The following is a 22911-nucleotide window of genomic DNA, read 5'->3' as shown; positions in this document are numbered from 1 at the left end:
GCGCCACCCTCACACCCCTGGCAGGACCGACTCCTGCATTCTCACCAGGTCCTTCGAGGGGGCGGGGCGGGCAGGCGAAAGCCCCACCCAGCCCAGCCCCAAATACTGACTGGCACTGCCCTCTGGCTGGGGGGAGAGCCCCCTTCCCCAACCACTGGGGGGGCAGAATACAACCCAGGCTCTGACCCCTCCCACACAAAAGACACCCTCTCCCCATTGAGTGGCGTGAGGTCCCACCGACCCCCGCTGGCCTGTGCCCTGGGGGCCCTTCTGGCTTCAAAGCATCCACCCTCGGTGGGACCGCTGCGGGACAGCTGCTCCTGCAGAGACCGTCTGCGACTGGCCCCACCTGCCTGCATGCAGAGAGGCCGAGCTGCTCCCACCGGCGCCTCCCCTCCCCCCTCCCCCTGCCCAGCATTAATACAGGTTAGCACACAGCCCCCCCAAGTCTGGAGCAGGCCTTCCGGGGCCCTGGTGGCCCTTCAGAGGGGCTCTACTTCGGTTCGGACGAGGCGTGGGGGCCACGGGGAAGAGGGAGAGGCGCATGCACAGGAACGTTTGGCCACAGGAGGCCCCGGCAGAGAGGAGCAGCCCCCCCCCCCACTGCCCAGGGCAGGCAAGAGAAGTCTTGGCGAGGGGCCTGTGGGCCGGCACGGCTCTGGGCACCACCAGGGATCCCCTGCCCATCAATAATCAGCATCCTCCAGGTGGGTGACGTACATGATGGGCACCAGCCCGCTCTCGGCTCCCTCCCGGCGGCTGCAGCGGAGCCAGTCGGCGTCCACCCTGCTCAGCACCCGCAGGATGTCTCCCCTCTTGAAGCTCAGTTGCCCGGCCTCGGTGGCGCTGTGGTGGCAGAGGCCCTTCACCGCCCTGGGGAAAGAGAGCCTGCCATAAGGGCCGGGCTGTTCCCCTCCCAGCCCTGGAGAGCCCCCCCAGCCCCCCCCACTCTGGTTTCCCCCAACGCTTTTACTGCCTAGCTGCCCCCAACCACCAGGGCTCTTGCTGACTGCAGGGGGTGGGGGCAGCTGCGTCCCTCCGCACCCCAGCCGGGCTAAAGTCAGAAGGTCTCTCTCTTCCTCCAAGGGCCGGCTGCCCAGGCAGACCTCCCTGAAAGTGCCTGCCAGCCAGCCGTGCCCGCCCTCTTCAGTCAGGGTGAGTTGCCAGAAGCCATGCCAGCCAAGAGCCAGGCTTCGGAGAGGATGGCTGCCCACCCCGCCACCCCGCCACTTCTGGGCAGGCTCAGGAACTGAGTGCACAAGGGTCGGGCAGCCCCCTCCCTCCCCCAGGTCTGCTGCCCAAAGGGTTTGGGAGGCCAGCCAGCGACAGCCACACGCAGCACCTCCCTGCAACGGGGTCCCTGGCAGAAGGGGGTTTGTCCAGGCTCTGCCAGCCCCAGAGCAGAGCCAGGCGGGTTGGGGCCTCCCAGCAGGCCAGCTCCAGCCCCAGCACACTCACCATGGGGCACTGGGGTGGGCCCTGCCATCCGACGGCTGGCCTTCGGCTGCGGGCAGCTGCTTGGGAGCCGCCTGGTCCTCTCGCCACACACTGGCGCCCACCGTCTGGGCCATCAGCTGGAAGACGGAGCGGTTCAGGCTCAGCCAGCCGGAGGGCAGCCTGCAGAGAGAGCAGCAGTCAGGTCAGCGGAGCCGTGGGCACCACAGCTTTGCCTGGGAATGTCCCCCCGCCCGTCTTCTGCCAGCTGAGATGGCAGCTGCTCCCCAGTCCCCCAGCCCCAGGCTCTGCCCTGAGCCGCTGGGCAGCGCAGCCTCCCATCTGGCCCAGCCCAGGACCCGGATGCCCACGAAACAAAACGGGGCGGCCCCAAACCAACAGTCGGCATCTCCTGCAAAAATCCCCTCTCAGGTGGGGCCACAAGGACCCCGCTGCCCTGCCCTGCCCTGCCCGCAATTCAACAAGGGGGCGTTAGATACCAGGCCTCCCCTGCTGCAACCCTCCCGTTCCCCCTCCCTCCTGCTGTTAGAAAGGGCTGCGCAGGTGGGGAGTCCCAGGTGCAGCGCTCAGCCTGGAAGTCGGCCGTCCAGGCGGCCCTGCCCCATGCCCAAAGCAATGCCGCCAAGGCAGAGCCAGCGCCCGACCGCCAGGGACCCCACCTGTTGGCCTGCTTGGGCTCCTTGGGCGCCTGGCGGGATCCGAAGAGGTGTGCCCACTTGGGCTGGCCGCCGCTGGGGACGCGGGGGTGGGTTGCTCCTTCCCTGGGGCCGCCGCCTGGTCCTGCTCCCTGCTGCGCTTCAGCTCCGCCAGCACGGCATCCGGGGGGCTGCCCATCCAGAAGGGCCGGCCCTTCTCCTTGCCCTCCTCCCCGGCCGGAGCGCCTGACTTCCAGGGCGGCTTTGCCTCCTCGGCCGGAAGCCTCTCCGGGACTGGGGGGGCTTCTGTGGGGGGGCAGGCCTCTGCGCCCTCCACCACCCCTTCTCTCGGGGGAGGGGCCCTCCCGGCCTCTGCCCACCTGGCCCCCGCCCTCTTCCTGCGCTCTGGGTGGGCGAGGCGGGCGCCTTCCGGGGAGCCCTGGATGTAGACCTGGGAGCTCTGGGTGAGCTGCAGCCACCAGCTGGCCTGCCTGTCCTTCTTCAGCTCCGGGGCCCCCTTGGGCTCCGCCGGTCTCTCCAGGGGGGCTGGGCCCCGGGAGCCATCGCCCGCCTGCTGGGCGCCCCGGGTGCGCATGAGCTGCAGGGTGGAGTGGGCGGAGAGCAGCAGGCCCTGCTGGCCCCGCAGGAGCTCCTTCTGCCGCTGCTGCCACCTGCCCTCCTGCAGCAGGTGGTGCTCGAAGAGCAGGTCCAGGCCGAAGGGCAGCAGGGAGAGGGGCTGGAGCAGCAGCAGCAGCTCCTCCAAGAGGCCCTGGCAGGGCCCGTGCGCCAGCGGCAGGAAGCCCGTGGGCTGGTAGTGCGCCTGCAGCACATCTGGAGGGGCAGAAGGGCACCGTCAGGGGGGTCCCCAGGCAGCTCAGAGCCCCAGCCAGGCCAGCTGGAGGAGGCTCCGGGCTGCCCGGCTCCACCTACCAACCCCCCGTTCCACCCTCCCCCGCGGGCTTCCTGCCTTCTTTCGGAAGTGGTGGAAGGGGCACCTTGCCCAGTGGCATGGCGGCCGTCTGCCTGGCAAGAGCGGCCGAGCCTCCTGAGGGCAGGGCCCCCGCCTGGGCAACCCCCCAGCCCGTCCCCAGCACACGGCCCTCCCCCACTGCGGTCAGGAGCCAGGGACCTACCCTCGTGATTGTAGAGGTGGTTGAACCAGAACTCCAGGGACCGGATGCTGTTGGGGAGAAGGCAGAGAGAACGTGAGGACAGGCAGGAGCGCCCGGCCAGAGGAACCGTTTGGGCCCTGCTGGCCACATGGGGCCGTGGTGAAGCTGCTGGCCTAGGAACCGGGAGACGGTGAGTTCTGGTCTCGCCTGCCTGGGTGACTTTGGGCCTCCCCTCCCACCGCACAGGGCTGTTGTTGTGGGGAAAACGGGGGGAGGGGGCAGGACTGCCGGGTATGTTTGCAGCCTTGATTTGGACAAAAACTATACGGAAAAAGGACAGCAGGATAAGAACACAAGGCTAGAAGAATAATCGGCACCAGGGCCTCGGCTGTGGGTGCACCTGGGCACCTGCTTCAGCATCGAGAGGCCTGGGCCACCCTGGAGCACAGAGTTCGTGGGGGCTCTGGATCCTGGCTGGAGGAGAAAGCGTCTCGTTTCCCCTGTACGGAGCAAAGCTCTGCTTGAGCAAAAGCCCCTCCGAGGAGGGTCGGTCCGGCCCACGGACAGCGGCTGCTCCCACAGCGTCCAGGAAAGCGGGAAGCCTCGCTTGGGCCACCTCTCCCTACGTAGCGGCTGGCCTCCCTCCCCTGGGGCTACTGGTGGCTTCCCAGTTTCCCTTCCCTGCCACGGAGCCTCTCAGCCTTCTCCATCGGTCGGTGTGGCGGGGTGGGGAGCAGGGCAGCCTCAGAGCTGGGAAAGGCTGGGTCCTTTGGTCTGCCTGCCCACATTGGTCCAAAAAACCCCGTTTTCCGGTGCTGCCTTTGCGTTCTGGCCACACTCATTGGTGGACTTCAACTCCCAGAATTCCCTAGCCAGCATGGCCGGGTCCGGTGAGGGTCGGGGTGGGGCAGGCTGGGGAATCCTGGGGGTCGCTGAGGTTGAGCCACGCTGCTTCAGGAGGCCCCCTCCCTCCCGCTGCCTCCTTCCCGGGGGCAGAGCAGCGGCCCCCACCCCCTGCCCCCCTGGCTCCGGCCGCAATGGGGTGGGGCGGGGGGACGCAGCCCTGCTCACTTGAGGAGGCCGAAGATGAAGGCGTTGAAGCGCATGCTGTGGCTGGTGAGCTCCGGGTACTGGCTGACACGGCTGTAGAGGCTGTGCAGGACCTTCGTGGAGGGCCCTGCGGGAGAGGAGGGGGCATCAGAAGGGGGCATGTGGGCCCCTTCAGGTCCAAACGGGCGCCCCCCGGAGGGGACTTTCGAGCCAGTGTTCCCCTCCTGCTGCTCCCCACTGGCCCCGATGGGCAGCCGGTCCCTTTTAAGCAGCTGGAGCGCAGAGACTGACCCTCCTTCGCAGGTACTCTGGCAAGCCCCCCTGCCTAGCAAGGCCCCAGGGGTCACCTGGATGCCCCCGATTCTTCCTCCGGGCAGGCTCACGCGCCATGCAGGCAAGGGCTGGCCGGTGCTGGAGGGAGCCTAGGCCCTCCCAGGGCGGGGAGAAGACGGGGGGATCCTGGGAGGCCCAGGCAGGAAGGCCGGACCGGGAGCCGCCTACCCAGCTGCGTGGAGGCCTCCACAATGCTCCAGGGGACGTTCCGCCTCTGGCCAACAATCACGTCCAGCACGTAGGCCTTGAGCCCGTCGCTCAGGACGTCCCGGATGGCCGGACACAGGTACTTCAGGACGAGATGCCCCACATTAGGGCTCACTGAGCTGTTCCCCAGTTTGGCCTGGAGGAGAGAGGACAGGTCACATGGGGGGGGCAGGCCTCCCCTCTCCCCCCAGCTGTCCCTCCCCTCCGCCCTGCAGGCTTTGCAGAGACTTGAGCCGGAGGAGCGCAGAAGGCGGGGGGTTGGTTGGCAGGCAAAGCCTCCCCCTTCTTTCCAAAGGGGAACCAAGGAAGCCCCCCAGACCTGCACAGCAGTAGCCGCTCTTCCCCACCCCTCTGCTTGGCTGGAGGCCCCCCCAGCTCAGCTTGGGCTTTGGGGTGGTGGTGGTGCTGCTCTTGAAAGCCCCCGCCTCGGTCGTGCGCAGGCCCGTGGGGTGTGGGGCCCACCCTGGGCCGCCCCCCAGGCAAAATCCGTTGGGCTCGGCCCCAGGGAGGGGGAGGAGAGCTTTCCTGGAAAGTGGGGTGGAGGCGGGGGGAGGGGGGGTCAAGCTCTTGGCCGGACATTCTGGTCTGCTTGCCCACCAGCCCTCAAAGGCGGGCCGCACCCAACCCCAAACCTTGTAGCCAGGAGTCCACAGGCCCCCTTGAGTTCCCTCTCCACCCGCTCCTCTTCCTCGGGGCGGATGCGTCCATCTTTCCGAAGGGCACCCCACTTCCCGCCACCCTCAACTGCCCCAAAGCGGCAGAGGCACCGGCGATGCCCATGAGGTGGACATGCCTTAAAGGCCCATTGCAGGGAAGGCCTCGCGCCGGATCGATGGGGGCGCCGAAGGGAGAGGAGACCAAGAGGAAAGCCAGCTCACCTTCACCCCGGGATCCCTGCTGGTCCCAAAATGGGCTACAATGAGGTCCACGGACATGTTGATCGCTTTGATGAGACCTGGTGGACGGAAGGAAGAGAAGAGGCCGCGCTTGCCCCTCACCCGTGCAGATGCCTCGGCCCCTCCTTCCCGTCCAGGCCTCGGGGGGGGGGCTCTTCTGGCCCCAGACTTTGGGGGGCTGGGGGCTCTTCTGTGTCAAATGAACCCTACTCTCTTCCTCTCAAGCCATACCGGGGAGGGGGGCTGAAAGTGCAGAGCAGCTGAGGGACCCTAAAGACCCCCGCCTCCCTTTCTCCCAAGACCCCTCCCTCCAGGGGGCTTGCCATGCCTAACGGCCACATGTTTGAACTAGGGTCCCATCTGGGGGGGTCTTCGGAAACAGCTGGGGGGTCGGAGCCCTCTCTCCTGACTGCACCGGGTCCCTTCCCCACAAGCCCCCTCGAAAGACGGCTCTGCTCTGGGCAATGACCCTCCGCAAGGGGACCCCGGCTGCCAAGGTTGGAGGGCACCACGGCACCACTCTGCAAGGGAAGCCGAGCCTTCCTCGCTGCCCTCCATCCTCTACCTGAGCGCCCCCCCCCCAGGAAAGCCCCCTTGGTGCATATGGGAGAGACCTTGGATGGGTGGGCAAGTGCCCCCTCCCCCCGACTGACCCTTCTTCTGCAGCAGATCGACGGAGATGGACTCGGTGTTGCCGTCCGGGGAGAGGCAGAACTCGGCCGGTGGCTTCTCGGCCAAGGAGAAACAGTCCGGGAAGAAGTCAGGAAAGCTTTGGAGTGGCTCTTTCACCGCCGGTCCTGCAAGACATGGGGGGGGGGGAAGGGGGGCAGGGCAGGCCCACCCGGTTACTTGATGGGGCTCTGGGGCCGCCCCACCCCACACCGTCTCTGGCAGCCATGGAAGCAAAGCCCCGTTTATCTGCGACGTCTCTGACTCCAGGGAGACCCCAGGCTGGGGGAGGGGGCAAGCGAGGGGCAGGGGGCACGGCAGCCCCCCCTTCTGGGGAGCCCCCAGGGCCTCGGGGTCCCTTAGGAGCCTTTCCTTGGGCCGGCCAGCCAGGGGAGCCGGCAAGGGCTCAGGCGCACCGTGGAGTCGGGGTCTGGAGTGGCCGGCTGGCATCTCCAGCAGAGGGTTCCTCCAGGGCGGCTTGCTCTCTGGCTGCTTCCAGTCCAGGTGGCCGGTCAGTCCTGCCAGGTCCGAGATGTGGTCCAGCCCCAAGGGGTTCCTCCGTCGGTACTCCCGCCACTTCAGGGCTTGCAGAGAGAGGTGGTTGGCTGTGGCCGCAGCAGCCGAAGCCCCGGGGGAGGAGACAAGAGACAGGCCACCCTGAGCAGCAGCGGCATTTGAGATGGGACACCGTCCCCCCCCCCCATGCAGGGGAGCAACCTGGCCAGCACCTCATGGGGTAGGTGAGATGGGTGTGTGTGTGTGTGAAGGAGGCCCTGAGGTCAGGCTTCCTGCCTCCCCCACAAAGGCCTCCCCGCCTCCCCCCCTTTGCCTCGGGTGAAAGGGCGATTCAGGGGTCACTCAGCACCCGGCACATCTGCATGGTCCCCACAGGGTGGCTGGTCCCCCGGGGAGCCTCCTCCCCCCTTGGCCCTGCCCAGGAAGGGCAGGGAGGCCAAGCGCCCGGGGGCCATTCGGGGCTCCCTAGGGACCCAGCTGGGGACAGACGAACTTCCAGGCTCCCTGAAACGCCCAACTACAAGGGACCCCCCCCCCATTTATTTACCTGTAGCGCACACACACACACACACACACTCTGGGCATGCAAAGTGAAGCCTTTCCCTGCAATGCCCACCTACCGTTGAGGGGCCGGGGGATGCCACCACCCGAGGAGTTGAAACTGGCAGCCTCGCTGCACCCCATCTTCCAGTGGGGTTCACTGTGGCTCTCCGCTCTGGCCAGGCTCCAGCCACCGGACAACAACGGCTGGAGGGAGCCAACGGGGAGCCGGTCCTTGGCCGGGGGTGCAGGGGGCCGGGGGTTCCTTCTTCTTGGCCACCAGTGAGGGACTCTTGCTCTGCTTCTGCAGGACCCCGGCCCCCGGGGCCCCCTGGGTGGCACAGCTGGCAGCATCTGGAGAAGCTTTGGTGCTGGGCAGGAGGTTGGCAGAGACCGGACAGGACTTGCTGCGGGGGGGCTGCGTCTCCGGGTGGGCGAGCAGGAGGAGGGCTCCCCCACTTTGGAAGAAAGGCACGTGGTGGCGCACCGGAGAGTAACTGCCCAGCGGGGACAGGCGGGTGGTCTCTGGCCCCCTCTTGGCAGGGCCCTCGCCCAGGGAAACCGCCCCATCGGCCGAACGCTGGCTGTGGCCCCCCAGCCCCTCGGTGGAGGTGGAGGACTGGGAAGCAGAGGAGGGGAGTCGGCTGGCCGGGCGAGCGGCCGTGGCAGCCGAGAGGCTGTAGAGCTGGGAGAGGCTGGAGGCCAAATGGCTGTGCAGGGCCCGGCCCTTCATCGGCTTGGGGAAGTGGTGCTGGAAGACGAAGGGCTGGATGGGCAGGGTGGTCGGGCGCTGGTCCTTGCTGTAGCGGACCACCTTGCTATCCGCTGCGCCACCTGCAGGAGGGGAGGAGAGACGGCAGAGGAAAGCGGCACAGCCAGCCCAGCCCTCTGCACAGCTTGGCCTGACGGGCCGGTGGGGGCACAGGAGGAAAGGCAGCCCCCCCCCCCCCGCCGCCAGCAGGGGATGCCCTCCCTAAGGCCTCTCCCCCAGACCCTGCCAGGTAGGGAGACCCCTGGTTGGTTATTCCCCATCATGACCAAGTTGGCGCAACCCGCTAGGCAGCTCAGGATGCTGGGAGGGTGGGGGAGAGGATTAAGACTGGCGTAAGCTGTGCCCAAACTGGAATTTCAATTCAGAAGGATAGTTCGGGGCTTGAGGGGTGGGTGGGTGGGGGGAGCTCCCTCAAAGTCCCCCTTTGGGGCTTCTCAAGACTGGGCCGGGCCACGATCCCTTCCATCCCTCGTCCTAGGCAGGCTTGCCACCCACCCGCCTGCCAAGCTGTCTTCCCCTCTTTGTGAGGAGGCATCCTCGGCCAACAGGGCGCCAAGGTGCTTCCCGCTGCCACAAGTCAAGCAGGTTGGCAAGAACCGCTGCCCTCCCCCAGCCCCTCCCAAGTGCCCAGCAGGCCTAGGCTGTGCGTCGAGTTGTGCTCCTTAAATTGGAGGTCTCTGCGTTTGCCCTGTTACCTTTCCTCAAACTGGCTTGAGTTTTCATTCTGTGGCCCAGGATGTCAGGTTTTTTTTCATCCAAATTCAAACAATTCATTTTAAATTAAATACAAAAATATGGACATTTTTCTGAATTTCCCCTATCATCGCTTTCAAAACGTAGACTTGTGCTTTCTAATTTTTTTATCCTGTTCTCAGACAAGAAACCTTTAGAGTCTTGCTGCCTACTCAATGATTCCAGCCGCTCCACAGTGTTAAATTTTTCAACTTTCCATTTCCAAATATCAGGGGTGCTCAAAAGTTGTGACCTGCCTTGGGGAATGTAAAGATTTTTGGGGCTAGTTTAACATAATGTAGATGTGTTTGGTAAGAAACTACATAAATATCATAACTTAACATTTTGTTTGTTTCATTTTACAGGTTCAGCTGCCTTTCTCTTTTTGTTAAGCGTTATTTTGTCTGAGAGTGTTAATATTGCTGGCCTCGTTTCCTGTTAGTGTGATAACTGATTTGTAATGGCTTCTAAAAAAAGAACATTCACTCATATGAGCAACCTAACTGGGACTGGCATAGACTAGTTGCCGTCTGAACTCCCAACCCTGCGAGACCTTCTCAGATACGGCCTACCGTTAAAGAGAACGAAGAAGTGATGATGCTAGAAACCACCCAGCAGCCAGTCTTGCAAGAGGCATTTATCCAAAAGTGCTTGAAAAGTGGGAACGAGAGAAAAGTTCTGTCGTGTGATCCCTGCTGTAAATTCACGAGTGCCAATCTTGAACAAGATCCGAGAGAGATGGGATCAAGCCAGAAATAGATCTCCTGGTAGAGGAAAGCTAGATGCCAAAGAGACTTTCACTGTGAAACTTGACCAACGGTTTGACATCCTCGGCTGCAAAGGTCAAATGGTTCTGCGTGCCGAGTCCAGCTGCCCTGCTGGCTGCAAAAAAGAAGCTCCCCGTAACCGTACCTGCCCTAAGGAGACGAAGGTACCACTGAAGGAACTTGTCCTTTCGTGAAGGGTCCGCGAGACAAGATTGGTTCTTTTGGATCACACCAGATTGGTTTGCCAGATGTGCCCGAGCAGAAACGACGAGGCAAAAGCCAAAAGCGGAAAACGATGAGAGCAAAAGGCTCGCTAAATAGAATCAGAGAAGTATTCCAGATATTTCAATACCGACAAATGACGTGATGATCTCTTACGACGGAAATGAAGGCTACGCTGATGATGAAGATGAAGAGGAATGGGATGGAAGTTATGAAGAGACCTTAGACCGGGGGTCAAACTCACGGCATCACGTTGTCGCCACGTGACTTATCCTGATTTTGCTAAACCAGGGGTGGGCCTGGCCAGTGTGTGACGCATCAGGGCCGTGGGCCACAAGTTTGATACCCCTGCCTTAGACCAAACCCAGGGGCCTCTACTTCAAAAGAAAAGACAGAATTCGGTAGATTAGAAATAACAAATGCCGCTATGCAGAGCATAAGATACGGCGTTGGTCCAGGTGCCGCTGCTGCCGTTACCACAGCCGCCTTCGTAGGTGTTGGCTTGATCACTGAAGAAGACAAGAGACTTGTAGTTGACCACAATAAAGTCAAGAGAGCCCAGGAAAAAAGTCCCTAGCTCAAGCATTGGACGAGCTGTGCAGGAAGGGCGGAAGAGAATGCCTCTTCTTGGGTGGCCATAGAGAGGCAATTAAACAGTTCAGACCAGCACTTCCCCAGAACCGTCACAGAAGAACATTATTCTGAGTGCAGTGGGCCGGCTGGAAAATCTCTTTATCATTTCACTCCAGAGAAAGGCTCAAAAGCAGGAGGACCCACTCAAGGGCTTGCAGGTCATCTGGTGTATTTCAGGGAGGAGGAGGAGGAGGAGGAGGAGGAGAGGGGGAGGGGGGAGGGGGAGGAAAGGCATTGACAAAAGCTTGAAGGTCAGTGGAGGAAATTCTACAAGTGTTAATACCGGCTGTGAAGGTGATGCCATGCACTGGGTAGAGGTCAACCTTGACCGGTTGGTGTGTGCACTCCACACGAATGAGTTACACCTACACTCGATCACAGAATTGGATGGGAAGACAATGTGTAAAAGGATGTGGAGACTCTGGAAAGAGTGCAGAGAAGAGCAACAAAGAGGATTGGGGGACCGGAGGCTAAAACATATGAAGAACCGTTGCAGGAACTGGGTATGTCTAGTTCGATGAAGAGAAGGACGGGGGTGCCATGACAGCAGTGTTCCAATATCTGAGGGGCTGCCCCATAGAAGAGGCAGTCAAGCTCTTCTCCAAAGCACCTGAAGGCCAGGACAAGAAGCAATGGGTGGAAACTAATCAAGGAGAGAAGCAACTTAGAACTAAATAGAACTTTCCTGAAAGTTAGAACAATTAATCAATGGAACCTCCAGTGGTTGTGAATGCACCAGCGCTGGAAGTTTTTAAGAAGAGATTGGACAACCATTTGTCTGAAGTGGTTGAGCAGGGGGTTGGACTAGAAGACCTCCAAGGTCCCTTCCAACTCTGTTTATTCTATTCTGTTCTGTTCTATTCTATTATTACCTTGACTAACAACAAATGAGCAGTGTAAAATTGGCAACATGCTAGACAGTGCAGCAAAACTTGACATGGATCCTTCATTCACCAGGGTTTCAGCTGGTCATCCTCTCATTTCACTGAGCTGAACAGTGTTGTAAAGGATCGATCATACGGATATAGGATCACACAGGAGAACTTCCCACACACCTGGTTCTTCTGGGCCCAAAAGTCATTCACACTGGTTCACAACTGCAAATAGCCTTTGTCGAATATGCGTTTCAAAATATGGCTTTAAAGACAAAACTCTCCAAAACTTCAGAATGATCGTGGAATACACCATTGTTGCGTCCTACTCTTGCTGGTTCTAGATCAAAGTAAAACACCCCTGAATTGGAGGCTCACATCATGTGTTCGTTGTTCCAGCGGAAGAAAGTCAGATTGCAAAAGGAGGCTGAAAGTAACTGTTGTTTTGCCAGCCATTCAGCGCTCAGCATGGCACGCGTTCACTGAAATGATAATCCAGACGGTCTTGGGTTCAGGTGGCATTCAAGAGAGGAGAACCGGAGTGCAAAAGACCATTGACTTGGGGGGTGCAGAAGATGACACACGGGGATATTTTTCTGGATGGGCAAGAAAGATGCCTTTAATCCACACCAGAACTTCCGCTCTGATTGACTGGTCTGAAGGTGTAGAGGAGCCACCTTGGAGGTGCAAAGTGGCCACAGAGGAAATAAAGAAGTTCACTGACGAACCAATGCGAGGAGCCCAGTGGCCTGTCGGGCCCAATCAACAGATGTGTGAAACTGGTCAAAGAAACAGACAGCAGGGAGGAGACCCAGGAGAAATGGGAGGATTATGTCAGAGGCCAAGAAGCAAGTGAGCGGCTCGTGCCGAAGAAGGAATCAAAACAAGACTTGAGGAAACTCGCTTAAACATTTTTGTAAGTCAGATAATTGCTTTCTGACGTTAGTTTATGATGCATGGATTGTTTTTTGTTTTAGCTAAATAAGATTCATGCAGAAAAAGAGCCAACTTTTGTAACACAAGGTGTAATTCTGAGAAGATAAAGCTAACAGTACTTGGATTACAAAAAACTTTTGTGGGGTATATGATCAGACATGGATTTACCATAACAAGCTAAATATCGTGCAATTGCAAAAATAATAGCAGATTTGAATTCTTAGTGTAAAAATACTTGCTTTTAGAACCCCTCACTGAAAAAAAATTGCAAACATTCTTTTTCACCCCATTAAATGACACACACAACGCGGCTGCAGAGGATCTCCTTGTCTAGCTATCCTGAAGGACAACCCGTGGTCACAGCTGTTGCTACGAGGAATCACTGCGGTGCCCACAAAGCTCATAACAGCGATCGATGCTTTCCTCTTCCCATCCTCTCCCTGACCGGCCCTAGGCGGACGTAAAGGGGGGGATGGCCGAGTGGGGCTGGACTGCAAATCCCACAAAAGTGTTGCGGCTGGACAGGTTGTCCTGGCTCGGAAGAGCCCTCCGGGGGGGGGCTTTTGGACCTGAAGGGACCCACATACCCCCTTCTGATGCCCCCTCCTCTCCCGCAGGGCCCTCCATGAAGCAGCCACAATAAAGAGCGGTGGAAGCACAGCCACCCTCCTCCATTAGGATCGAGAACAGTGAGGGGGAACCTGGGATATGTGTGTCACAGTGCCGTTTTTGGTGACATGCCCGACCTCTGGGCCCTTTGGAAGTCATGCGAGAAGGTCTTGCTTTCGCACAGCCTCCCAGGCGTCCAACCATTGCGCAAGGGTTCTTGTGCGACTTTCTGACGCTCCCGAGGCAGCAGGGCCCTCATGGGAGGCTTCAGAGGGTCCGGGGGGAGGGCGAGTCCAGGCGACAGGAACGTCCAGAGAGGCCTCTTTGGCCCAAAGTGGGTGGGATGACACACCAGCAGAGTCACGGAAGGTGTTTCCTCAACTTTTGAGATTCTGAGTCCAACAGGTTCATCCTCATGGATCTAGAATCCAGCTAACCTTCTCAACCTGCCCAGCTCGGTGGCTCTTGCTGCAATGCCCGGTGCCCAAGGAAGGGCCCTGGCCAGGACAGCTGGCCACCCGTCCCTGCAGCCACTTCCACGCTCTTCCCTGCCAACAGCCATGGGGCATCTCTGAACCCCGGCCTAGTAAGGATTGGGGGCATTTATTACTAGAGTGAGGCTCCCCCTGGCCTAAGCCCCGCTCAGTTTCCCTCAACCGGGCATCCCTCCGCAGTGGGAGAGGGGCGGGGGGCGGGGGGCTTACCATCAGCTCGGGCTCGAATCTCCTTCTGGCCAAAGATGCTGCCACCAGCCCCCGTCTCTGACACGGCAGAGAAAAAGAGCGGTTCGTCCTCCTCTTGACCACAGGTGGGCACCTCCCTGAAGGCGGCGGCTCTCCTGGCATCTTCCCCTTCGGAGCCCGCCAAGGGCAGGGCTGGGAGGGTCTGGCTGTGCCCCTCCCGACTCTCCAGAAAGACGGAGCTGTCCCTCTGGCCCTCGGGGATGGGCGAGAACTCCAGGGACGAGTCCCGGCTGGTCCGAATGGGCGGCGAGGAGCCGTTCTTCTTCCGGCCCTTGGCCAGCTCCGCGAAGGAGGTCACTCGCTTGGGAGGGGAGCTCTGGAGGGCCAAGGAGGGGCTGTCGCTCAGCTTGACCGGGCAGCTCAGCATGCGCTCCAGGGAGCCCAGCCGGCTGGAGGGGCTGCTGCGGTCCAGGTGGCGGTCGTAGCTGCGTGAGCGCTGCCTGCCTGCGGCCAGGCTGGGCGGGGAGACGTTGATGTAGACCTGTCCTTCGATGGCATTCTTCTCCGACTCCTCCTGGGACCCCTCCTCCCGGGACCCCTCCGTGTCACTCTCCCCAGGTCTCTGGAAGAGGTAGTACTCGGTGGGCTGGAGGGGGCTGCCCCTGGCCTGCTCCTCAGAGCAGCTGGTGATGGAGGAGCCGGGGGGGCTGGGGGAGGACTGGGAGGACAAGTCGCACGTCACCAGCTTGTAGTAGTTCTGGGTGGCCACCACGAGCCGCGCCTGGCTCTGGAAGCAGGCGGTCAGGTCAGAGCCATCGGACGGGCAGGGATCGCAGAGCGGTGGGTAGGAGTTGCAGTTGGCGTCCAGGACAGGGGAGGAAGGGTGGTGGCACCCGCAGGACTTCCCCGGCCCCTCCAGATCCTGCAGTTCTCCGGGCATCTTGGATTCGTGGGAAGAGGAGTGCAGGTCAAGGTAAAAGGCGGCCACGTCTGACTGGCTGCCCGAAGAGGAGTCGCAGGACAAGGGGCCCGAGTTCAGGTTGGTGTGAGGGTGGCCGTGCCGCCTCTGGTAGAGGGTGCTGAAGTTGACCAGGATGCCGTCGGAGCTGTTGCAGGAGGAGTCACTGACATAGCCCATCTGCTGGTCCAGGGGCTCCGACTGGCTCGAGAGGCTGTAGCACCGGCAGCGCTGCAGTTCGGAGGTGGAGCAGCTGCACGTCCGGCTGCGGGCGGCCTCCGGGTTGTTCATCAGCTCATCTGACTCGCTGGCCCACTCCTGCTCCAGGGAGAGGCTGGAGGGGTCCCCACGGTGGCAGCTGTACTCGTCTAGCTCCATGCATTCTGCCACCAGGTAGCCCTTGTCCTGAGCGTCCTCATCGGCTGCCAGGCCAGCGTGGCCTTCCACCGGGTCCCCCCGCTGGCCGCCATCCCAGGGCCTCACCACAGGGCTGCTACCGTGCAGATGGAAGGGGGGCAGCGCCGGCTCGTGCAGGCGGAAGGCGGACCGGCCATCGTGCAGGTGGAAGGACTTCTGCTCCGAGTTGTCCTCAGAGAGATCCCAGGCCTCGCCGTCCTTCAGCAGGAAGGGGTTCTGCCGCCGGGGGGCTGCAGGGACAGCCAGTGTTGGGGAAGGGCTCCGCCCACCCACCGGCTCCTCTTCCGGAGCCCCGTCGGAAGCTCTGAGGAGGCTGCTGTAGACCAGCGAGTCTGTGTGCAGGAGGGTCTTCTCGGGGAGCGAACTGGCCCGCCTGACCCCCAGGTCGAAGGGAAAGAAAGGGTTGGTGCGCTGGGTGGTGCTGCCGCACTGCCGGTCCGGCACCTGGCAATGCACCAGCGGAATATGGTGAACGATCAGTGTTTCTCCTGTCAGCTTGGGGGGGCTATCCATCTCCGGTCCCATTCGCCAGGGCACCTGCGGCATTGGAGCTGCCCATGGATGGGCCCTGGGGGACAGAGCGGCTGGCAGAAGACGCCTCCTCAGGGCAGCCCAAGACCTGGCGGGGACAAAGAGGGCAAGTTCAGCTTTCAGCCCCCGGCCCCACCCCCGACCGTATCTCGGAGGACCCCTCAGCAGCCCCTTCCCAGGACTGTCACCCAGGAATCTCCCACCAGGGGTAGGGGGGTGGGCAATTATTCTGCAGGAACGTCTCCACAGAGGAGGCTCACCAAGCAACATGGGCAGCCCCCTTCCCCCCCCCCCTGCTTGCTGGGTGCCTCCCTTTCACCTTTCACTGCCAAAGCAAATGGGAAGAAACCCCCTTTCCCCAGGCCGCCTGCCCTGGTTGACTGGGACTTTCGCCGAGAAAAAAACAGCTGCTAGGTTTGCGCTGACCCAAATCAAGAGCGGCCCCTGGAGCCCCTTCCCAGGTCCTTTCAGCCCCCATCGGCCGCCCCAGGTAGGGCCCCCCGGAGAAACCCCCTCTTCGCACTGGTCCCTTCCTATCCATTTGGGGCGCTGAACAAGGCGGGTCACGTCTGAAAGGTTTTCGGGTGCTGAGCTCAGAAAGAGCGAAGCCTTTAGGAGGCAGACCAAGGTTAAGGGGGGGGGGAAGGGGGGAGAGCGCAAAGGGAGAAAGGTATCACAACGGACACACACGCACCACACCCCAAGGCTGACCAAGGCGGCCACCCTGGGCTCCCCCCAAAACCAGGACTCTCTCTCTCTCACACACACACACACACGCAGTCAGAGCGAAAGAGCCCCAATGGAGCTCTCCCTTCCTCTGTCGAAAGCTGAACCGCCAGAGGCTGCACATTTTTCTTGCGTGAGGAGCCTGCGGGGGGGGAGCCCCCCCTTCACCCCTGTCCCTTTGGGGGTAGGGGGGCTTCCCTTCTCGCCTGCAGCACCCCGTGTTGCCTTCCACACTCCGCCTAGTAGCACCCCATGGGATGAGGCCTCCCCCTCAAAAAAACTCTCCACTCTGAGTCAGAACAAAAATAGAATTTGGGCCCCCTGCCCCAATTGTCTGCTAGAGACCCCCCCCCCGCCTTCAACAATGGAGGCCACCTCGGAGCGTCTCTCTTCGAGCAACCAAATGCACGTGGACGAGGGAGGAGGAAGGTCCGTCCACGAGGCAGAAATCGGGAGGCGCCCAGCAATTTGACGCAAAAGCAGCAGCTTTCGTGCGCTCTGGTGCTCTCTGGGCTTGGCCGTTTCCTTGCAGGCATTTGATTACCCAACTAGATAACATCACCCATGCTAGGAGGGAGTGGGCTGCCCCGCTCTCTGTTTGTACACAAGTGGCTTGCTCTGTTAGGCGTTGGCGGGGGGGGCTGTTGCTTTCTTCTTTCTAACTCCTCGGTGAGGCTGCAGTTGACCGCTAGCTTGTTTTCAGTGTTGCCTCCTGCTAGGCGTAAACCTCTCCTTATCTGGGTGTGGACTGCAGGCCAGGAGGCGTCGAGGTCTTTCATCGGTTCGCTTTGCTCTGGGGAGGACGCAGCGGCTTCACCAAGGAAGCACCAAGAAGAAAATAGCCCCCCCCCCCAACGGTGCTGACGGGGCAAGTCATTAATTAGCACACGAAACGGAGAGCAATCTCCCCTCCCTTCCAACACTGATGAGGTTACCCAGTTGGGCCAGGAAACGTCTGCAAGAAAACCGCTGAGCTCAGAGAGCCCCAAGGACGACGCCACAAGAGCTGGTGTCTTCAAGATGTTTGTGGCTCAGAAAAGAGGCCCCCTGAACCCCGTTTTTTCACCAAGCAAGCTGAGCCCAAGCCAACCTTTGGGGAAAGGGCACAGCTGCAATTCCCAAATGACCGAATCCCCTCCCGGATTCCCGTCTGGGGAAGACAAAGTCTAGAGGAGGAGGAGGGGGAGGGGAGGAGGAGGAGGAGGAGGAGGGAGTTTCCCAGACACCGCCATGGAGGAAACCTGTGTGGTTGCTAAGACTCGGCCACAACTGGAGGGCACATCAGCCAGAAAGGCCCCAGCCCTGGGCAGGTTCAGTGGCCGCTACGCCTGCCAGCCTGGCTGGGAGCAGCTACGGTGGCTGCCCCCTCGCAGGGTTTCCCAGGATGCCTCTGTCCGGCCAGCAGGTAGGGTGCCCCAGATTGGCCTGACCCCCAGCCCCTCCCTCAGCCTCCCTCGGGGCTTCCTGGGCAGAGGGGAGAGCCCAAAGGCCAGGAAAACACCAGGGGGCTTCTGGGATGCCCCGTCTTTGGGGGGGAGGGCAAAAGCCAAGCAAGGGGGCAGTTCTGTCATGGTCAGAGCTTAGGGAGCCCCACCCCTCAAGGGGCACGGGGGGACATTCCCGGGCCCACAAGTGCCAGGGAAGAGAAAGGAGGGAGGGAGGGAGGGAGGGAGGGAGGGAGCTGTCATTTCCAGACCACTCTGGGGGACTCCTGGGTCACCCCTGGCAAACCCAACTTCAAGGGCATCTTGCCCAGCCCTGGCTGCCCACGCGGGGAGGAAACGGCCCTGGGCCTTCCCATCCGTGGCCCGGAAGAGGCCAGGCCACTCCATGGAACCACCACGCTGCTCTGGGGCAAGGAGGGCTGGGGCCCTTCCTTCCTTCCTTCCTTCCTTCCTTCCTTCCTTCCTTCCTTCCTTCCTTCCTTCCTCCCTCCCTCCCTCCCTCCCTCCCTTCCTCCCTCTTCACTGTGCCATCATCCTCTGTTGCCTCCACAGCCTCCGGGAGGAACGACATCACCAAGGATGGGGAAGCCCCTTCCAAATTCCACGGTTGGTGCCAAGAAACCCAGGTTGGCGCTTGGCTGAGCTCCCTGCCCTGGAAAGCGCCTGGGCCCAGCTGTCACCCAGCAGCAGCGCGATTCCCGCTCTGCCCTCTTAGGACAGGAGCAAGCGGGGGGCTCCTGGCTCGTGCTGAGTCACTGTTGCTAGGAGTGACCAAGCACAGGTAGCCCCCAGGCACCCCCCCCCTTGAGACCACCAGGGACAGGAAACCCCAGGTAGACATGCCTCCTTACCCCATGCATCCCCCTGCCCCTCTTGGTGCCAGCCCCACCGCTCTCTTCTGCTGGGGCCCCAGAACCGCCCATCCAAGGGGAGATACGCCACGCAGGCTGCGGCCTCTTGCCCTCCCCTCTGCTGCTGCTGCTCAGCCCAGCCCGGCCCTGGCTGCTCATTTCGGCCCAGGGTTCCTTGGCCTCCCCGCCCCACGCTTTCAACATGGCAGCTTCTCCCTCTCCCCCCGGCTTCTCTCAGAAAAGCTCAGCACATCCGGCTGCCTCTGCCACTGGGGAGGACGGGGAGGGGAAGGCAGCCATGCCAAGCTGGAAAAGGCCCAGCTGCAGAGAGAGGGAGGGAGGGAGGGAGGGGAGGGAGGGAGGGAGGGAGGGAGAGGGGGAGGGGGGGCTCTGACCGAGCCTCATCATCTGAGCCTGCCAAGCAGAGTGAAGCCCTGGGGAGCTTCACACCCTCCCTGCATCCGATTCTGTCCCTGTGCAGAGCGCAAAGCCTAGGACCGGGGGGGTGGAGGGGAGAGAAACTGCCATGGGGAACATCCGTCCTGCAAATGTTTCCTCCCCCCCTCAAGAAAAAAATCTTCCCTCTGTACAAAGCTGCCTTTCTTTTGGTGCAGCCGACCAAGGCGCACCCCCCAAAGAGGGAAGAAGGGGGACCTGCTCCCTCCCCGGGGCAGGAGGAGGGCATGCAAGGAAGGAGAGAGCGTGTCTCCCCACCCCCCCACGGCTAGAGAGTTGTCAAGACCGGGCTCCCTGCTGAAGATGACACAGTGCCCCCCTCCCGCCTCCAAACACCTAGCAACATCATGGCGCCGTGGGTTGCGCTGTCCTCCTGCCCCCTCCAAAGCTTCCCCCCCCCGATCTCTCTGGACAGTGCCAAGGGGGGGGGGGGCAGGCTCTGTGGGACAAGCCAGCCTGGAGCAGCCCCTCCTTGTGGCGTCAGGCAAAACAGCCACAGGCTGGACGTGCCTCGGATAGCAATGAAGCCAGGGAAGGCCGGCCTGGTTGAGGGGCCCCTCCTCGCCTCTTCCCGCCCCTCCTGCCACGGCTGACCCAGCTTTGGGTCTCGTGCAGCTCAGGGCTGTCGCTTCGGTGCCCAGCGGACTCACCCCCCCCTTCCCAGCCCCCAGTAGAGAAAGCCTGGCCAGGCTGAGGCCTCTGGGAGTGGGGGAGACTGGCTGGCTGCACCCCCCTCGCTCTCTGAAACCTTCCTAATCCGTGAGAGGATTGCGCCACACAAGCAGGCCCCTCTGGCACGAAGCCCCCGCACAGCCCTCCCTGGCGGGTCAGAGGGCCAGGGCAGAGGCCCACAGGGAGGGCAGCCCCCAGTCGGGGCCAACTGGGCTGAGCCCCAAGAAGCCCGGCTCTCGATTTCAGGGGAGCCCGCCTGCGGTGCCAGTCACCCCCAGCCATGGCACCACTGGGGCCGCCACCTTGGCACAAGCAATGCCCCCACTGCAGCCCAACCAGAGTGGGGGCTGGCGGTGGGGAGCAGCTATTCAGCTCCTGTGACCCATGTCGGTTCACTGCCTCGAATCCTTCCCTGGCACTGGCACCTGCCAGGGGGCAGCGGGGCAGGCAGAGGCCTGCAGGCACCCTCTGGCCAATGGGGGTGGGGCGGGGCTGGCAGGGCTTGGGACAGAATCCCCTCTGCATGCAGCTTCCGAAGGCTGGGAAGAGATTCCAGGGAAGCGGGGGGGGGGGGATGTGACCCCATAAAGAGAGGGCAGGGGCTCAGCTGGCTCACCAGGGGACCTTCCCTGGCCCACCTAAGGGCTCACCCAGCACGCTGAACACGAAAACGGGTTTTCTTCCTTCAGCAGCGTCCAGACTCCCTGAACTTTGGAGCTGGAAAGACAGAGGTCAGCCCCTTCAGTGGGGTTCCCTCCCCCCAAATTTCCACTGCCACAAACATCTCCTTGTGGTCTCCCATCCAAGTCCTAACCAAACCCAACTCAGTGTCTTCCTCAGACAAGCTCAACTAAGGGCTGTTGCTAGAGGCAAACTTCGGGAAAGCAGGACAGTCGCCCCTGACCACATTAACAGGCCCCAAGGGTAACTGGCTAACCACGACACAGAAAATCGGGACGGGACCTGGGGGTGGGGGGAGTTCTGGGTTGTGCAACCCGGCCTGAAAGCGGCTACAGCACGGAAGGCCCAACCGGGAGCCCGCACGAGGGGCCCTTCCAGCCTGAGAAAGCGGCGCCCGACCCTCGGGAGCAGAGGCCTTTCCGGCCTGGAGACTGACAGCTGGAGGCCCCCCGAGCCTATCTAGCCCAGCCCGCGCTCCCTGTAGCCATGGAAAAGGCCGCCTCGCCACCCGGGGGCCGCCCCGTCCCTCGGTCAAGTGCCGGTCGAGGTCCCGATTGAAGAGGCCCCGGGGCGACCAGGGGCCACTCGCCACCGCCCCCCGCTGCTTGCCCGAAGGGGCGCCTCCCTCCGCGGGCGACGGAGCAGGGCGGGCCCCTCTTGGCCGAAGCCCCGCCGCTCGAGCCCGGTCTCCCCCCTCCCTCCCTCCCGCGGGGCGGCGGCGGCGGCTCCTCCGGCGCAGCATCTTCCTTCGCCGCGGCCCCGAGCCCGGCTCCGCAATGGCGGCGCAGACACGCCCTGAGCAGCCGCGCACAAAGGCGGCCGCCGCCGCAGCGCTCAGCCGCCCGCCCCGGCTCCCCTCCGCCGCCCGCAGCCCCCCGCGGCCGCCGCCGCGCCGCTGCCCTCCTGCCTGGGGCGCCCCCGACCCCCGCCTGGCGCTCACTTCGGCCCGCTGCACTGGCTCCGGTGCGGGCGCGACCGGCTCTGCTGCCGCTGCTGCTGCCGCCGCTGCCTCCTCCTCCTCCGCCGCCGCCGCCCGGCGGCTCAGCTTCGCATCCGGGCAATGCGGCGGGGCTGCGCAATCCCGCTCCGCCGCCCCCGCCCCCGCCGCCGTTACGTCGCGGGCCGGCCCACAGCTCGCCGCCGCCGCCGCCGCCGCGCAGCCTCCCCAGCTGAGCGGGCGGCCCCGCCGGAGGCTCAGCCGGCCCCGGGCAGCGCAAAGGCGCGGGGAGCGAGGCGGCCCCGACGCTGCGGCATTGATGCGGCGCCTGATGGCCGCTGGCCTGGCCGGGAGAGGCGGCGGGGAGGCTCCCGAAACGTCCCCGCTGCCGCCCGCAGAACTCCGCGGCCCTCGGCTCGGGCAGCTGCCCCACGAGGCTCCTCTCGGCGGGAGAAGGGCCGGCCCTCCTTGGCGGGGGGCGGGGGGTCTCGGCCCAGGTGGGGCCCCGGTGAGCGAGGGCGGCGGAGTTCGGGCTCCAGGGAGGACGCGGGAACGGCGGCCGGGAGAAGAGCCTGTCAGCCTGTCGCGGGGGTCCCGCGGAGTGCGAAGGGGGCGGCTGGAATGGGGGCCGTCCGACTCTGCAAGGGACGAGGGGCCTCCCGTTGCTGTGGAAGGAAACCCGGGAAGCAAAAAGTCCCCGCGAGTGTTAAAGCCCAGCCGGCCCCTGAGCCAACTGACAGCTGATGGCCAAGAAGGGAGGAGGGCTCCGGTCCTTCCTTTCCTCCCTGCCCCAGGACGGAGGGAGCCGGTGTAGGAGGAAGGCCAGCCCAGCCCAGGCTCCCAAGATTGCCATGGCGGGAGGGAAGTCAGTGGGCCGAGGGGTGAATGAGCGCAGGAGCTGGGATGACTTGGAGGGCACCCCACTTCTAAAGCGCCTGGATTTGTGGGGTCTTTAGAAAGACAGAAATGCTGCTGATCCTTTAACTTTGGCTGGCCGGGAAAAGCAGAACCCAGGAGGGCTTCAGAAGCTCGATATTTATTTATTATTAAATTTACATGCCACCATTTCTCTGTTATAGCGACCATGGGCAGCTTCTGCTATGATAAAAAGATTTAAAAGATAATACAAACCAATTACAATTATAGAACTAAAATCAAAGGACAGGCAAAATGGCCTCCTGGCCCCTCAGCTACCCGCAACAAAGCACAGCGGGAGGGGGCAGGCCAGGATGGAAGGGTCTTCCAGTGGGGGGGGGCTCCCCTCCAGTGGAAAGGCATTCCAGGGGGTGGGGGCCACAGCAGAAAAGGCTCCCCTCTTGGAGCCTGCCACTCCAAATCCTTTGGCAGACGGGATCTGAAGAAAGCCCCTTCCACCATCTGCAGTTTTCTTTCCAGGGCCTGGTGGGGGGAGGACGCAGCTGCCCTTCCCTGCAGAGAAGCCCCCTCCCTGAAACACTAACTCAGACAGGGCTGCTCAGGGCTTCAGTTTGGAGCAAACTGGATCAAGTCTCTGGAGCAAACTGGAAAGCCGAACGGAGTCACTGAACTGGAGATCCCTCCAAAACTGTTTTGAAGCTTTCCTGAATTAGTCTGGGAAA

At 62.3% G+C, this 22911-nt stretch overlaps 1 protein-coding gene across 1 annotated transcript; it reads right to left on the bottom strand.

Annotated features, from left to right (window-relative positions):
• Positions 1–548: 548 nt before the first annotated feature.
• On the bottom strand, positions 549–21431 carry RUSC2 (RUN and SH3 domain containing 2). Its single transcript, XM_026720806.2, is given in 14 exon segments — positions 549–873; positions 1459–1617; positions 2115–2181; positions 2184–2921; positions 3224–3270; positions 4274–4379; positions 4754–4928; positions 5671–5747; positions 6342–6485; positions 6774–6962; positions 7494–7654; positions 7656–8247; positions 13661–15633; positions 21317–21431. Coding segments are annotated over 13 exon segments (4542 nt in total). The 5' UTR covers positions 15561–15633; positions 21317–21431; the 3' UTR covers positions 549–686.
• Positions 21432–22911: the final 1480 nt, after the last annotated feature.

The sequence above is a fragment of the Pseudonaja textilis genome, chromosome 2 (assembly GCF_049901715.1).
Source record: "Pseudonaja textilis isolate UNSWEBS1 chromosome 2, rPseTex1.2, whole genome shotgun sequence".
NCBI lineage: Eukaryota > Metazoa > Chordata > Lepidosauria > Squamata > Elapidae > Pseudonaja > Pseudonaja textilis.
Note: the sequence above shows the minus strand (reverse complement) of the source record. Positions and strands in the feature narration are given on the sequence as shown.